Source organism: Sarcophilus harrisii, chromosome 2 (genome assembly GCF_902635505.1).
Source record: "Sarcophilus harrisii chromosome 2, mSarHar1.11, whole genome shotgun sequence".
Lineage (NCBI taxonomy): Eukaryota > Metazoa > Chordata > Mammalia > Dasyuromorphia > Dasyuridae > Sarcophilus > Sarcophilus harrisii.
The window spans coordinates 459913230-459931385 of NC_045427.1; the positions used below are offsets into that span (position 1 = coordinate 459913230).

At 38.9% G+C, this 18156-nt stretch overlaps 2 protein-coding genes across 3 annotated transcripts; one reads left to right on the top strand and one right to left on the bottom strand.

The window, feature by feature from the left end:
* Positions 1 to 201: 201 nt before the first annotated feature.
* Positions 202 to 12548, bottom strand: CCNE1 (cyclin E1). 2 transcript variants are annotated; one of them, XM_031954403.1, is made up of 12 exons: positions 12328 to 12548; positions 10941 to 10984; positions 9725 to 10853; positions 9458 to 9526; positions 5039 to 5169; positions 4801 to 4936; positions 3125 to 3271; positions 2500 to 2595; positions 2069 to 2206; positions 1841 to 1952; positions 1588 to 1745; positions 202 to 1006 (listed from the first exon to the last, which is right to left on the bottom strand). In XM_031954403.1, exons 2-12 carry the CDS (start codon positions 10952 to 10954, stop codon positions 896 to 898), a joined length of 2241 nt encoding a protein of 746 aa, XP_031810263.1. In that variant the 5' UTR covers positions 10955 to 10984; positions 12328 to 12548; the 3' UTR covers positions 202 to 895. The 2 variants fall into 2 exon arrangements, with proteins under 2 accessions (XP_031810263.1, XP_031810262.1); XM_031954402.1 differs by lacking the exon at positions 12328 to 12548 and adding an exon at positions 11600 to 11802.
* LOC116421754 lies at positions 11638 to 12314 on the top strand. Its single transcript, XM_031954404.1, has one exon. It carries the CDS (start codon positions 11655 to 11657, stop codon positions 12132 to 12134), a length of 480 nt encoding a protein of 159 aa, XP_031810264.1. The 5' UTR covers positions 11638 to 11654; the 3' UTR covers positions 12135 to 12314.
* Positions 12549 to 18156: the final 5608 nt, after the last annotated feature.

The following is an 18156-nucleotide window of genomic DNA, read 5'->3' on the forward strand; positions in this document are numbered from 1 at the left end:
TTATGTAGCTAATGGTAGAATGTGACTACAAATATCTGTTCCCAGTTACTCATCTCCAGCACACATCCCTGCCCACCATCCACCCAGCATAGTAATGAAAGGGTATTATAGACAAGAATCTCATAATAAATGTGTGTGCTCACACACAATGACATTAGATATGTCATCTTGTCCAAAGGAAGAGGAAACAGTTATTCAACAGTCTGTTGGTCAACACCAAGTACAATTCATTGTTGGAAGATAAAGACAAACTACCAAGTAGGCACTCTAAATTATGCCTAATAGATAGTAGCAAGGGTAACAAAGTTTACCTTCAACTCCAATTAATTAGACAAAGTTCCAAAAAATCTGCTGCCTTTGAGGCAGTAACTTTATTGAATTGAAAGCGATATAGCAGCAGTTTACATATTGGAAGGGTTAAAAAGGAAAGCACTTTCACGTATTAATATTGCAGGAAAGGCAAGCTACCCTCCATAGTTAGTTGCAACTATTGCAGTATAATGTTAATAATTAAGTATTCATGCATTAAATGTGATTAATAACCCTAGGGTACCAAAGCAGAGGCCAGAAAGAGTTATACTTAATTTCAAGGCTTTTTTATTGTATGAATGGTTGACCAAGTATCACCCTCCTAGCAGCATCTGGAGCACTCGTTGGTGTTCTATAGGTGGCTGGTGTACTTGACCCCCTTTAAAAAAAAACAAAAAACGTGTGTTCCATAAAAACACTACTTCCGCCCCAGTCCCATCTAAGAAGCTTCTGTTAAGGAAAAGAAATGCATGTTTTCATCTAAAAATCTGTAAAAGCTAACAAATCCCCCAGGCAGCAGTCAATGGAGCAGAGCTTAGAGCAGGCACTTCAGCAAATTCATTTCTGATGAGAAGTGTTGGAAAATTCACTCCTGCTCTTTGCTAGGTTTCTTATCACTCGGAGGTGGTGTGAGGAGTCCATTGGGAACAGACACTCTCTCATCAGCCAACATGGCTTGTTTTTCATAAGCTTTGTCCTAAAACAAGATCAAAGGAGAGAAATGACAGTGGTTTTTTAAAAAAAAAAAAAGGTGGGTTTTTTTTTTTTTTACATATTTATTATTTCTGAAGAGAACACATCTAATATTTCTTAAACCCTACTACATTTTCAAAACTTTCCCTTATATTAAGGTAGTTTAGCAAATCAACATTAATTTTGAATAAAATAAGTCTTAAATTCAGAAGTGATAATCTAGGGACAAAGATATTAAAAGGGGAAAATGATCAATTTCATACTGATATAATAAGGTGATTCAGGATTTTTTCACCAACTGATTTCTTAAAAATCTACCTTAGATTTATGAAAAAAGTAACAAAAATATAAATTTATAAAATAAACACACAAAAAAATAAAGTCATATAAAGTTTATCTAACACCTAGAAGTAGAATTTTCTTCAGTGATTTAAAAATATATAATTAAATGGGTGGGCGTCTTTCTGGGGTTTTATATGTAGTCTTGTCTGGGGCAAGGACTACGTGGACTGGGTAAGGTCACTTCTAGAATGATGTTCTATTTTGTAAATCAAGGCATAAGAAAATATAAAGGTTAATACTGACCAGCAAATTTATGGTGTTCACATGAGTCTGAATGTTATGCATGTCTTCACTAGGCACACCCTTAAAATATTTGAGTCTGGCTCCTCCTACTTCCTTTACAGCCATAGCAAATGGGACCATCCATTTCACACACTCCTCTACTTCTGGCCAATCAAAGCCTGGAAAACAAAGTGAAAACTTTGCTCAAGCTAAAACTTAAATGTAGATATGTCAACTTTATACATGGTTCAAATTAATCTGAAATCCAACTTACCTGAAACTTTTTTCATTATCTCAGTGGAAGAGAAATGATATAAGGCAGAGGCAGCCAGCACTCCATAAGTAAAATCAAAGCAGCCCATATCCAGGATGCAGACATCTAAAAGCTACAGGAGGATGGGGAAAACATGATACAGAACAAGTCCATCAATCAATACCCCCATGAAATTAAGATAGATGAGATGTCACACAAAATGGGATGAGTTATCGTGCTGGTACTTACCTCAGCAACCTGCACAAAGATTTGCTGAGGATACTGTGGCATAAGTACTTCTTCATACAGGTCATTGAGATAAGCAACCTGCATATATACATTTAGCCAGGACACAAGTGTCATTGGACTTAAACGCCACTTAAGGGCCTAGAGTAAAATGAAGAGAGGAAAGGAGAAGGCAAATTTAGAGATCAACAGCTAAGCCAAAAATAATGGAGCACCCTGACATGCGGTGGTGGATTGCCAAACAAAAAATCAACCATTTTTGAGTTACAATATGTCTACACAGAATCAAGACTTAGAAGGTCATTACTTAATTTAAAGAGTATGATAATACAACTGAAGATGAATCAAATTCAAATAGGCAATTGTTTTCATCTATGAAGAAATTCTAAATGGAGATTAAGCAGAAAATGTTTTATAAATCATTACTAACTTACCTTCATAATGATTAATTCCATGGTAAGAATTTCTTCCTCTGTACAAGCTCCATCGGTCACATAAGCAAACTGGTACAGCTTTGGTGGATAGATTTCCTGAATGAAAAATAAATAAATAATGTCATCATTACCATCAAATCCAAACATAGATAGTTCCATATCATAGTACTCACCTAAACATGCTTTTACTGAACCAATTTTGACTGATGAAGATATAAAAACATAAAGATTCCATTTTTGACTTAAGAATCTTGAGTTCTAGCATCTTTAAATGGTTAATTCATATCAATATATTCATGGAAAAATATAAGAAACCACTAGTAGTCAAAATGCCTGTGAAGTCTGAAAGAAATTAATGAATTGTGCTTGCTGTCATATACTTTTAGAGCATTTTTTTTTTGGTCCCCTCAATGTTGTTAGCTTCACATTTAAAAGTTGCCTAACTTTCAGCACAAGTTGCCAAGATTAAGGCTGTTTCTTCCATCTAAACCATATTCACAGTCCAAAAGTAAAGTACTTTCCATACCATAAAAATAAAATCGTCTGTATTCTAAACATGAACAGATTTCCTACCCTCACTGAAACTAACATGTAATACTAATATAAAAACTTGAACAAGTTTTACCTCAAGTTTGGCAGCTATAAATAATGAGGTAATCCCAATAAGCTGCAAAAGTGTTTTTGTAATATTTCGCTGTGTTGCCATATATCGATCAAAGAAGTCTTGGGCCAAGTAATATGTCTCCCTGTGAAGTTTATAGACTTCAGACACCTGAAAAAATATTTAATAAGTTTTAGTACATTTACCTGAAAGAATGTTTTTCATAGGCTTTCAATGTTTTGCTTTTAGGCAAAACAGCAAAAACAAAAGTGCTGACAAGTTTACTTTTCTCCATTCTAACTTATAGGTATACTTATATAGAGAACTTGAGTCTTACTTAATATGGTCCAACTCTTCCAAGTGTAGGTTTACATAGGTGTAATGCTTATGTATAATATGTTTAATACTTAAGAGAATTAAAAACTTGTTTTCAACAGAAACCCTCTTAAGAAATTCTCATAAACGATTATCAATCTTTATAAATTTAATTTTAAAAATGTTAGGACTTGGGCATCACATACCTTATAGCACTAGATAGTTGAAATAGCAAAAAAGTTTAATAAACATTAATATACAGTCATTTAAAGAGAGGCACAAAGTCGGGCTTCAAAGGCATCACAGTATGGAAAAAATATTAATGGACCAAGGAGAAGACCTTGATTCTAGTCCCAGCTCTATCATTAAGTGAATATGTCTGTATTCTCATTTGTAAAACAGGTAAAACTACCCAACCTAATTGGTTGTTGTGAGAATTATATAAGCTGTGAAGGTGCTTTGCAAATGACAAATTGCAATAAAAATGTAAGATATCATCACAAAAGCTAGAAAACACTAAACACTGAATCTTTCTAGGAATAGGATATGCCAACATTAACATTTTAATGTTTGAAAATTTGTCTATGTTAGAATCTAAATTGTATGCAAGCAAAAGATAGGCATTTTGTTCAGGGGATGGGTAGAAGAGAATGATTGGAAGGGTAAAGAGACAGAAACTTAAGTAAGCAAAATAAGTTTATGAAGATTCCTTAGCATACCAAAACCACTTCTAATGATTAGTTAACATCCCTCACTAGTATTCAAGTTCCACTTATATTTTGGAACAGAAGTAAAACCCAACTCTGGAAATGAAACTCTTTTTTTGTTTCTAAGACAAATTTTCAGAAATCCTTCTCTAAGCCCCAAATTTGGTACTTGCCATTAATAGTGTAGGCACCCTTTGCATATACAAAAATCACAGTTGTAATAAGTATTAGGTTTCTTGACTTATCTGACTTTTAAACTGTTACTCAGTTTAACCCAGAAGTATCAGAATTTGGTAACAGAGTTAAGAGTTACAGGAGGCCTAATTTTTTAAAAATAATTTATCAAAAGTTATACATGATGAAGACCCTCTCATATAAGATTGGATATGCCAGATAAGATGGATTTATCTAGAAGAATCACAAAATAGGGAACAACTTTACTTCATGTCTGCTACTAATTTTAAACAATCAAAATGTTTGTTCCAGGGCCAAATTAGAAAAGAAAAACAGAATTACTTTGATTTCTATGTTTTGGAAATGAGAAAGGCAATGAATACACCATGGATTAAAAAAAAAACCAGAACACCAATTCAAAGAATTCTTTTGTAAATGAGCATAATATGATCACGTACTTGTTTATACTATACTGTCACAGTTAATGAGAACCGTCAAACTCACCTCCATCATCCAATCCAGAAGGATGGATCGCATTCTTGGCTGGAGAGAAGGATGTCTCTCCATAAAGTTCTTATCCCTCAGATATACTTGTTCTTTGCTTAACATGATTTTCCAAACTTCATCTCTATTTGCCCAGCTATAAAAAATGAAACACTTATTAAAGTGCCTAAAAGTTAGAAGGAAAGTTATGGTGAAGAGCTATAGATATATAAATGGATGTGGCAGTTTAACTACTCACCCCAATAATGGTAATGGTGTAGCTCTATGTTGTGAAAAGTTGTGGGTTGGCATATTAGAATTAGGTAAGGATGGCTCATCCCATCCTTTATCAGGTGTAAGAATCACTGACCATGGATTTCTGAGAAAAGCCTGTTGAAGAAAAACCTTTTTTTAAGTGATGGATTACTCTAAATCACTCAGTATAGAGGATATAAATGATTCTTTAAATCAGATAATATTTATTAATAAAAAAGAAATAGTAACACACTGCAGAAAAATATTGGCATTGTCATAATTAAAACAGAACTTTGCATTTTGTGGGATAAAAAAATGAAGACAAGTCTGGATTAGGGATTTTTAACTCTTTTGGCAATCAGATAAAGAGTATAGACTTCCCAGTGTTTTGTTTTTTAATACATAAAATACACAGGATTACAAAATAAATTAGTTGTACTGAAATATACTTAAAATATTAAAAAAATAAATTCATGAATCCAATTAAATATATTCAAAGACAGCAGATTAAGAATCCTTTGTCTAGATAAATGAAATTCACATAACCTCAAATATTCATTTTGACCATTAACTTTGTCTCTTTATCTAGCAAGCCCCTCCTATTTAAAATTTAATTTCTAGAAACATTCTTCACACCCTTTTGTGGCATTTTATAAAAGATCTCTTGGCTTCTACTACCTCATTTATTTAGACCTTATCTAAAGTTATAGACCAATTTACAATCAAATTAACAAAAAGAGATTAAGTAAATATATTCTACAACAAAATAGTTGCTTTCAGCTGGCTGTGAGTACTAAAAAGTATAAAAGTAAGATTTTCCAAACCAAACTGCTTTGGTAACTTTTGCAGTAGCAAATCTGAAACTGAAATCCATCAGTTGCTGTACCTTTCAGATTCATGATAGAAGGAACTAGGCAACCTTTTCACATAGCTTCCTAGTATAGCTCCCTTAAATTGAAATTTTACTTTCTGTCTCTGCTCTATCTTCATATGGTACTAAAAAGTACAAGGATACAACTTTAAAAAAATTTAACCCCCTTGAAAGAGAATCAAAATGCTTGACACATTTAAAAATTTTTTATACGTTTTAAGAAAAACAAACAGTAACTCTAGCATTGTGAGAAATAAAATTTATGCCATCTATAAAAACCATAAAAACAGAAAATCAAAACATTTAAGACCACCTTTGCACACCAAATGTATCCCAAATGTTATAGTGGTCTCAGTTGAAGTTTTGGAATATTTGATTTCTATTCAAATAGGAATGTTTTGACAAAGTTTGAGTTGCATTAAGACTTATTTTAAGTTACCATATTTAATTTCTGGCTTTATAAACAATTTTAGACTCAATTTTAGGAACTCCTTATCCTTTTTTTTTTTTTTTTTTTTTTTTTAAAGCAATGCAACCATCTTGCCGAAAATGTCAGCCAACTATGCCTGCATGGAAAACCCATAGAAAAGTCTGAATCTATTTGCATTTCCACTATTTTAATAAGGAGGAAGCCTATTAAGTTTTAATACAAAAGACTGAAAAAATTGTAAATGAATATAATCTAGCTTCTGGCTCTAAAGTAGTGTTGATTAGGCAATAATAGTTCCTTATTTAACACATTTTACATACTATGTATCATTCAGAGGTTACTTATATACTTTACAAGCTGCAAAAAGTTGGAAAAAAGTCTCCTCCCTGCCCACTCTAAAAATATAAGACTATTCTTCACCCAAGGCAGAAAGACCTCTGGACATGCTAGATTTCCCTTTCAGAGTTCATGGGATAACTTGTGGGAGAAAGGGAACTCCTCCTAATTAGTCTATAACATTCTACTGATACCATCTTTATGATTCAACATGTTAAGAGTGCTTTAAGTTAATTTTACTCTTTCTATCAGTGGGCTGGAAATTTTGTTATGTGAGCACAACCACAGTGTCATCTTCTCTGACTATGTGATTGGCAAAGCTAAGAATAGGTTTTTGTAGATAAGTTGCCAAACATCTTAAAACTACAAGTCAGAGAATAAGAGACCTAACAATTGATAAGTTTTTCTCTAGAAGACACATCTTAGAAAAGAAATAGGTAAATCAGAACAACATTCTACTACTCTGTTGAGCGTACCTTGAAGATGTACCTACCTTTCAAAAATTAGCCCAAAGTAAAGAGAGTTATAGCGAAGACTGATATAAACTGAAAGCTCAAATTAATGTTCCAATGAAATGGAATGTTAGGGCTACAAATTTCCTGAAGCAACATGGTGGATATACCATATTTGTCTTAGAATTTCATAAAATTGCTACTCATATTTAGTAGGAGACTTGAAGATCAATATTATTCTAGAACTAAATATGGTGTTGATGAAGTAGTTATTCAAAACAGCTTTACTAATGATTTTTAAAGACAGTTTTCAGAAAGCTGTCCATTGTTCTTCTATTACATATGCACTTACTTCAGCAGATCAATAATTATTAAATGTTTGACAGAATGACTTTATGCACAAACCAACCAAAAGATTTCTATTGTAATTCCAAATTTTGCCTTTACAAATTAACATTCCCCAAGTAAACTGATAAACTCAGATATCAATATATTTAGAAAATAAATAGGAAACTGTTCTGAGTATGTAGAAAATTTCAAGAAACCCTTAAAAATATCCATGATTAGAAATTAATGGATAAATTCAGTGTAACTATTCACATACCACGAGTATAGGACCAGTTGAATTGATAGGGCAACTAGATTATCTCATATGATGTGTTATATTAAGTATTCTGTAATTGGAAAGTGTTATATAGAGGCAAACTATTATCATATTCTATTAATATATCAGAGACCAAGAGATCTGCTTGGTCTATTCCTCATTTAAGAATTGGAAACACTTTTAAGTATTTACATTTTAAAAATAAGCTTAACTAACTCAGTATCCACTGTTGCTGTTCTCCCTAAACAATGAAGTTGCACATAGTAAGTACTTAAAGATTTGGGAGAGAAGAAAAAATAAATTTATTTTCTAATCAAAGTATATCTAATGACATATTTTACATTTTTAAATGGATTTATAATACCCACATAACCCTCATTATTGGGTTTGATTAAAAAGGCTTAGAGAGTATGAGAAGACATGAGAAAAAAGGAATAACTATTGCCTTTACTAAACTAATTTTTTTTCCTATGTAGAAGGAAGTCACCAATCTCACTCTTCAATGTTCAGTGAATCCTGCTTATAAAAGACTGAATGTGTTTTTAATATTCAATTATGACTACCATTTCAAACAATGTTGCCCATCTGCTGTGAAGCACTTTACTCTTTAAGGTTCCAGCTGCTACCTCCGTTTAGATACATCTCATTGTTCATTATCCTATGAAATGATGTACCACCCAACCCTAAATTAGTCATTGGCATTTAACTCAGAATAAATAAAATATTCCTGCTTTTGTTTTTTATATGATGTCATAAGATATGACCAGGGGTGGGGTGAGGAGAGTGAGAGATATCTTCTCTAAATCCAAACCATGACTATGGTCTGTAGTCATTTCTGGAAGTAAAGATAGCATGGACTCTTTTCATAATGAGCATCAGATATCACAATGTATAATTTTAGTGGCTTGTCTTTAAGGGAAAGGTAAGACAAATAGATTAGTCCACTGAAATTCTATAATGGCATGTATATTCATATACAGTATCTTCAACAAACACTTATACCTGTTAAGGTCAGTTCAAATCCCAGTTGGTAGGGACACTTATTTAAATGTTCAACACATAAAAATCACTGGCCAGAGACAGTGAGGCAATCATCAAGATTCAAATCAAGTCATTTTATTTAATGTTACCACGTTACATCTCTGTGCAGAAGGAATTCAAGAATTTCCAAGAATTTCAGAGGTATAAAAGGACTTTCCAAATAGAAAGAGATCTTCATTTAGAAACTTATTCTTTCAGAAACCATCATTAATCTACTTAACTTGAGCTGTTTGTTCTTCAGAAGTTGACTAAGACATTTGGATCACATAAGAGCACCTACACTGGAATAAGAGTCTGGAGAGTTTAGCTTTAAGTCTGCCCACCAGCAATTAGCTTTGTTACTCTAAGCAAATCATTTTACCTCTCTAGGACCCAGTTTCCTTCCCAGTAAAAGGAAATGCTTAAAACAGACATTTGCAAGGATTTTTTCCAGGTATTATATGACATCTAAAATCTAAGAGTCCAAAACTTTCCTAATAGGGGGAAGAGGAGTGAGCACCCTCAGCTTAAAAGCTGGGAATACATGATTAGGCAATAGGAATTAGGCAATTTAATTCCACTGAGTGAGGAAGAATAAAAGAATATAGTAGAAGCATGATTATAGTAGCATGGAGAGAGGAAAGTTTAAAAATCATCTTTATCAATACTGGAAAATAACAATGATCATACTTGTAGACTATGAATCTTACCGGTATCCTGACTGCAGTTCTTCCAATTGTTTCTCTTTTGGCCAAAACTTCATCTGGGTCCAGCAAAAACTAGATCCAAAAAACACATCCAACAACAGAGAGAATTTTAAAAACAAAAACTGTGAGCATAGTTTGACCAAAAAAAACTGTCTTCTCCAATCCAATCTTTTTCCCCACAATACTTGACTAAGGATCCTTACAGTCCCAGGATACTTGCAATCTATGATAGAGAAGGAATTCCCCATATTTTACCTCTCTTGTACTCACCACAGCTACATCTGCCTTTCTTTTCCGGGATCGAGAGGATTCTGTTGAGCTGCTGCCACTTTGCTCTTTTCTAGACTCATTTACCCTTTTCATGTTCTCTTCTTCTTTCCCATTCCACTGATCTTCCTTCCCATCAGGGCTTCTTTCCCCCATCCTTTCAGTATGCTCACTGGGACTTTGATCATTCTGTCCGTCAAAGAGCTCACCAGCACTTGGATCTTGCCTGGCATCAAGATTGGGGTCTTCCCTGCCATCAGGTCTTGGATCTTCCCTGCCGTCAGGGCTTGGATTTTCCCTTGCATTTGGTCTTGGCTCATCCCTCCCATCAAAAAGTTCATGGAGACTTGGATCTTGTTCCCCACAGATAAGCTCATGAAAACTTGGATCTTCTTCCTCACAGATGAGATCAATAGGATTTGGGTCTTCCTCCTCACAAATAAAGTCATCCTCATCAGGGTGTGGGATTTCCTCCTCACAAATAAGATCATCAGGGTGTGGGTCTTCTTCCTCACAGATAAGATCATCTGAGTTTGGGTCTTCTTCCTCACAAATAAGTTCATCTGCGTTGGGATATTCTTCATCACAGATAAGCTCCTCAGGACTGGCATCTTCCTCCTCAACGGCATCTTCTTCATCACACATAAGCTCATCAGGGATGGGATCTTCCTCTTCACAGATCAGGTCATCGGCATGGGGATCTTCTTCCTCACAGACAAGCTCATCTAAGCTAGCGTCTTCTTCCTCACAGACAAGCTCATCTAAGCTCGCACCTTCCTCCTCACAGACAAGCTCATCTAAGCTTGCACCTTCCTCTTCACAAACAAGTTCGTTGGGGTTTGGATCTTCCTCTTCATAGATAACTTCATCAAAGCTTGGATCATCGCCATAAACAAGCTCATCAATACTTGGGTCTTCTTCCCCATCAAAGAGCTCATCAGGACTTGGCTCATGTGTACCGTTCATAAGCACATCGGGGCTCCGCTCCTGTGTACCATTCATAAGCTCATCATGGCTTGGTTCTTCCTTTCCATTCACAAGTTCATCGGAGTTTGGTTCTTCCTTCTCATCAACATGATCTTCCTTCCCATCCTGGGCAAATTCATCCTTCTCGTGGCATTCCTCAGAACTACTGCAAAAAATAAAACCAATGGGGATTGTTGGGAGGAGCTTTGCCCCTCAACCAACTTCTCTCTTTCCCTGCCACAGAGATACTCACCTTTCTCTGGACATTGTGGCAGAGCAAGGGCTAAGACCTCAGTTCTAGAGGGACAGAAAGAGGAAAGATTAAAAGGACTAAGTCTTTGCCGAATTGTAGCTATCTACCCTGCGGCCATCTAATTCCCAAGAGGCCACCTCCCACCTACTCCTTCTACCTTCTCTCCCCCGGCAGTGGCAGGGAAAGCCTCCCAAGCCTGGGGGAAGGAGGGGAGAAGGAACGGCAATTTGGAAAGAAGAGGGGCTACAGATTCTCAAGACCAATCTCCAAGAGATAACCCATCTACCCATTGCAATGAGACTTTCTAACCTCCCTCTCAGCCCTCTGAGAACAGCGGTCCACGGGGTACACTGAACTTTCAAACTCAAGTGCAGCCCGGAGTACTAGATTTGCCGCTGTGGGTTTATGTGCAAAGTTAGAAAACTGGGGTGATATGGGGCAAAGTTCCACCCTGTCCCCTCTTGGCACGACTCCACTCAAACCATCAGGCACGAGAAAATGAGCCAGTTACTCCTATCAAACCCCAACCTAGTGGTAGTAGTAGCGGCGCAGCGGTGGAGACGGCGGCGGCGGCAGTTTATACGGATAATCCCGGGGTCCGCACAATCCCGATTCCCCTGCTATCGAATCTCACTCACCTACCTTAACCTCCCCCTTACCTCCGCCGTTGCACTGGCAAGCGGCCACACACCAGGAATCCAGGTGGCAGAAGCAATGACCGAGCAAGGCAGGAGTCTTGCCAGGGGTAGCCTTGCCGACCTGCCGGATGACAGGCGGCTTGTACTGCGAACCTGGGTCAAGCCGAGTAGCGAGCCGACTGCGCACTCCTCTGCCTCTACCTCCCTAGCCCATCTGAGCCTATCTCCCGCCCGCTCGCTGTCCGCTCTGGGGCTCCCTGGCTCCAGCTTGCTGGCTGGCTGGCTGGGCTGGCCTGCCCGCCCTCAGGGGCGGTGTTTGCGGCTCCCACTCCCCGCCCTCCTTCACCGATCTCCCGCCTCCACATGCAGCTCCTCCCGCCAAGCCACACCGTGCGGAGTGTGGCCCTTGCCGGCTCCGCTGACTGGTCTTGACCGGTGGCAGCTGAAGGACGCAGAGCTCCATCTCTGGCACCAGCTGCTGTCACTGCACTGGAAGGATAAGGATGCGAGGACCCGGCTGCGAGGACCCGGCTGCGAGGACCCGGCTGCAAGATAGGCTGCAGGGTCTTGGCTGCAGGGACTTGGCCGCAGGGATTTGGCTGACGATGCCGCGGTGAAGACTTGGCTGCTGGCACTTGGCTGTTATCAAAACTCCGTTGTGGAACTCCATGGCTGTGGCGCCGGGATACCCACCATGCTACGTCCCTCCTCCTCCCGCCCTCTTTTGGGAGCCCCAGGTGCATCCTTACCCGCAGCGGGCGGCGGCTGGTGGCAGCAGCAGCGGGCGCAGGCGGTGGAGGCTGCGGCAGAGGAGCCGGAGGAGGCGGTGGGGGTGGCGGTGGAGGCAGAGGTTGAGGAGGTGGAGGTGGTGGGGGCGGCAGAGGCGGCGGGGGCTGCTGGTGAATGCCCGCAGGCGGCAGCTGGTGATCGGGGTTGGCCGAGGGAGGCAGGGTGAAGAGGAGGAGAGGCAAAGGCCGGAGGCGAAGAAGTAGGAGGCCGAAGGAGGCGAAGCTCGGAGCTCCTGGGCAGCTGTGGTGGGATGTGCAGGGCGCAGCTACCTTCCTTTATACCCTGACTGCCCGCGCCCCCCTCCAGCGGGACATTAAAAAAATATCTAAGGCGCGCAGTGGCCCCCCCCACCCCACCCCCTCATTTCTCCCCCTCCTCTCCTTACCTCCCCACCCCCACTCTCTACCCTCCTCCCCCCACCCCCTCCATCCCAGGTCTGGCCAGTCCCAGCCTCAGTGCTTGGGCCGGACCAGGGCCAGCTCTCTCTCCCTGGGCGTCGAACTCTGGAGGTAGGGGGCACGGGGCCAGCAGCTCCGGATGAGAGGCTGCACCGCCCCCCCACCCCCTTCAATGTGCAGGGGGCATGCGCATTAAAGTGCAGCTGCCTAAGTGGGGGGGGGCCTCCTGGAGCTCTGGGAGAGGCGAAGGGGGGGGGGGGTGCTTGCAACTCAAGGGCCCGGGGAAGGGAGGCGGGGCTGGCCCAAGCACTGAGCTGAAGGAGCTGCAAAAAACAGCGTGGTCGGCTCCAGATCCGTGTAAACAAGGGAGCGATTGTATAGCCGTTTTGGAGGGGGAGAAAATAAGTATGGGGCCCCAGGCTGCAGTTGGTTCCAGCCTCAGAATTGGGGAACAGTATGGGGTGAACTTAGAAAGTGGCGTGGAAGGGAGGCGTTACTGTTCTCTGGTGCCGTCGCTGTTGTAGCTTGTGCTTGGTGTCTTTCTCCGTGGTGTATGGCGGGAGGGAGTCTCACTTAGCCACTTTTCTTGATTTTTGAGACCGTGCCGCTAGTCCCACTTCTCCCACTTCTCCCCGTTTTGGGGGTATATCCAACGCAGGATAACATCAAACTTACCTGGCTCTGCAGGAACTTGTGTGGCTTTCCATTCTTCTGCCTCTCATTCATGCGCAATCACTGATTCCAAGGCTTGGGAGACCTTTCCAACCCAGGTCGAGCTTTCTAACTCTTGAGACCTCCTCGCACTTACTGGCTGTTCCAGACATTCTGGCCCCTGGTTTTATGCATCTTAGTCCTTAGCTGTACATGGTCTTGCATTGATATCAGACATGACTGTGAATTGGAGTTCCTCAAAAAGAACCTTCCAAAAGACTATAAACTGAATCATGATTTATCAATGATCCTTTTTCTGGGCCCCTCAACAAAATGCCACAGCCATATTTTCTGAACAAAAATTGGGAAAGGGGGGTGAAGTGTGATCTGACAAAGGATGTTTCTTTGGGAAAGCATCCTTGGTTGAAAATATACTTTCTTTTCTTAAAATGAAACTGAAAAAAACACAGAGTTTAGAATCTCTACTCCCAAACCCAACTCTAGGAGGTGTAGTAGATACTTGATTATATTTGTGGGATGAATGAGTTGAATGAATAAAGACATAGCTGTTTTGTGGGAAGAGAATGGATTTGGAGTCAGAGGTTCTATATTCATTATCAAGTTCTGCTGCTTACTGCTAGTGTGACTTTTGGCAAATCAGTTTCTTTATCTATCCATCACAGGTTGGACTGTCCTTAGATGAAGATCTAACTGACATTGAGTGCTTCTTCAAATGAATAAGGATGGCAGGATGTTATGAATAAATGGATAATGATAGAGAGCTTCTGCCAATTAATGAATAAAGATGATGGTCTCCATGGTGCCTGGTGTTAGAGGGATTGCAAACTAATTACTAGGCTCCAGGTGTGTTTGGGGAAAGAGAGGCAGGGAGAAACCTGAGTAAGTTGATCATGCAGTTGCATTGTACTGAACTAAGGGAATAGGCTTTTAACCCAAATCTTCCTCTTATTGACTCTGACTTGTTAGGCTAGGTTAATCTCTTTGGGTCTCAGTTCCCAATCTGTAAAATGAAAATTAAATGGGATTAGATTAGACCTGCCAACAAGAAACCCTTCTAACTCAACATTCAATGATTTTAAGTTCATGAGGCAAAGCAAAGATTCAATTTAATTAAAAAAAAACAACCCATCTATTTATTTATTTATTTTTGAGTACTCATCATGTACAAATCTCTACTAGGGAAATCCAAGATAAAATATGTCCACTGGCCTCAAAAAGCTTACAGTTTAGTGTTCATTTAGAACTAAATCTTCCTTAATCCCTTGGTTTTCTGTTTTCCTGATCCTTTCCTAGACCATTTTTAATGAAGCTTAGGGAATAACAAAATGGGAATTTGGAGGGAATGATACTGGTTTAGATTAGAGGAACAAGCTTAGACACAAACATGGGAAATGGGAGAAGACAAGTGCCAAATTTGAAGAGAGCCATGCACCATTTTGTCATCTGGCGTAGGGACCTTTCTGCCTTTGGAGGGGGATTTCCCTGGGAAAGAGACAGCCTTCTCAGAGCACACTACACCTAATCCTCCCTTACAGATATACAAATTATAGTTCCTCTTGGGAGACATGGACATAATGAGACAAGGCAAGCATTTTGAGGGTTTGTTTTCTCTCTGATAGTCCGTGAAGTTTGGGCAGCTGTGTGCACAACTGGACTTTGCTGTCACTGAGGCAGCCTCTGTCTATCTGCAGTTGGTATTGATTACACTCCAAGGAAGTGAGCTCCCCTTTATCCTTGGAGCTCAGTTTTCAGTTTAGGGATTATCTATACCCAGGGCTTCTCCTTCCTGCCAGACATTTGGATGTTTCAAGGCTCCCTTGTTAGTATCTCAACTCCTGTTTGTCGAATGAATGAATTGACCATTTGTTAACTGGTTTTGAGGAGTAGGGATAGTAGCAAAGCAGAGTGAAATTGTTGTCTGAGTCAGGACAGGATAACCTGTATCACAGTTTGCCAATGAATTCAGCCAGAGATAACTTCTGAAGATGACCTGTCCATTCCAATTATATCCCTTCTATCTTTCAAAATTAAATCCAAGTGATTGGACTGATGAAGCCAGTCTTGAAAGTTTCAGAACCATCCCTTAGGCAAAAATATGAAGTAATGGAAATCATCTTTAGCATCCCTACTTGGGAAACCCCTACCACAGACTTGCATTCTTGTACCCCCCCAAACCTGAGGATAGACCCCACTTTTTACCTCTTTTCTTCTTCCTTAAAATCAACATACTTTTGTCTTCTGCTTTGAAGGGTCTTGTTTTCCACTGATTGTCCAGCTTACTGTTCCCATTCAATCTTTGAAAAGTTTTTATTCTCATCTGATTCTTTGAAAAGTTGTGTTCTTTTCTGATTCTAGAATAGTAGAATTGTAGAATGTTGGACTAGGCAGGGAGAATACTCATTTTCTGAGGAGGAAATAATTCTACAGAGATGGAATGATTTGTCCCAAAAGTCAACTTTTCTCCACCCAAAAAATTTGCTTTGTAAAGTAAGATTCATCTTCCTATGACTTTTTCCTCTAAGCATTTTATATTAAATGGAACTGATATATTTTAAATATTTATAATTGTGCTATTAATATTATAAATATATATATATATATAAACTGATATATTTTATACCAAACTAAACTTGACATTATTTCTTTTGTACTTTCATTTTCAGAGTTAAGTTCAATTATATTCAGATTTTTGATATTTTAGTGTATATAGTCCTTTCAATTAACAAATGTTTCAAAGCTTTGATTGAAAGAAGTGAACCTCTATAGAGGGGAGCTTTTATATAACACTATGTACAACTAGTCAGCCTAGAAGATCTTTGGGGAAGCAGGGTGACTCCCTCATTTTCCTATTTGATTCTATGAGATGTAACTATTAACAAGGAGGCTAATTTTTGAATCAACTCATATGAACTTTATACATCCAAAGAGTGTTGCCTCTGATCCTGTGAGCCTTTCTTCCATCTGTCCCCTTCAATCAATCAACAAATATTTATTGATGCCTATTCCATGTCCCTCTCCCTGTGGTTCTAAATGTCAAAATGCTATCCATTCTTCAAAACCCAGAATATATCCTACCTCTTATGTGAAGCTTTGCCAACCCACAGGCATCTGCCCTTTTCTGAATTCCTATAGCACTTGCTGTGTACTATGTAGAGAGGATCACAGACTCTCAAAATTTAAACCAGGGGTTCATAACAGGGTACATGAATTTGTCCTTTATACATACATATACATATATATGTGTGTGTATACATACATATGTGCACACACAGTTTATTCCAATAGAATTGGTTTATATTATAATCTTATGTATTTTAAGTATTTAAAAACATTATCATGAGACGGGGTCTATAGACTTTATCAGATTGCCAAAAGGTACTGTGACACACACAAAAAAATTAATGAACCTGAAGTTTAAAGAGATCTCAAAGACTTTTGAAGCAGTAGCCAAATAAGAATTACCTCTAAAATAGAGCCAGCAAGAGGTCAGGCCTTTGCTTGAAAGATCTTTGCAGAGAGAGAAGGCACTCCCTCCTTTGCCCTCCCTTCCTCCCTGTACCCAGCAACCCATTCCACTTTGGGATAACTCTCATTGTTGGAAAGCTTTCCTTACATCAAACCTAAATCTGCTTCTCTGTTAACTTCCAGTCATTCTTCTAAGTCTGCACTTTGGTGCCAGGCAGAACAAGCCTAATCCCCTCTACCACATGACAGCCCTTCAAATACTTGAAGGTGGCTATCATATTCCCCCTAAGTCCCCCTTCTGTCCTCTAAATTCAGCATCAGCAGTTCCTTCAATAGATCCTCACATGACAAGATCTCATGGCCCTTCACATCTCTGTCATCCACTGGACATTCATCATATTTGGTCTTGTACTTAGATTTATTCTTATATCATTGTACTTTAAGATTACAAAGCACTTTCTATAGGCTATCTCATTTGATCCTCATAGCAATCTTGGGAGATAGGTGCTATTATATAGTTTCCTTATTTTGTAGAAGGAAACTAAGGTTGAGAAAAATTGAGTGACTTGCCCTTAGTAGCAAAGCTACTAAGTATCTAAGATTCCCTATTATAAGGTAAGCTCCTTGAAATAAAAAAAAATTATTCATCTTTCTTTCTTCAAACATGCTTCATGTAATAAAGCACCAGTCTTAGAGTCTGGAAGCTCGGAGTTCAAAGCTTTTTGAAGATGTACAAGTCACTTGATCTCTCTCAGTCTCTTGTGTCCTCATCTAGAAAATGGTTAGCTGTAGAACCTTCCACCTCAGGCTTTATGCAAGATGCATATTAAGTAGTGAATATAAAGTACTTTGAAAACCTTAAAGCACTGCATAAATATCAGTTATTTAGACCTTTTGCACAATAGATATTAAATAAAACAAAACAAAACAAAACTTGTACTTCAGGCACTTGTACAGTCTGGTTGAGAGACATGCAAACATTCCATTCAATTCAACCAATACTTACTTAGAGAAACATCAGTACATCAGATATAACACGATTCAGTCTTTTCACAAACACCCCAGAATTTACACACCCAAATGAATACTATCCCCTTCAAAGTAGTCCTCTGGGGAGATAATATATTTATTCCAACAATGTTGCCATTGCTCAGGTGTGTCTGAAAATCCTCCTAGGAACTGGCTGTCTAAGCCAGTCTTTGGGTCACATCAGTCCAATTACTTTACAGTCATACCTCATTTTTTACTCAAAAT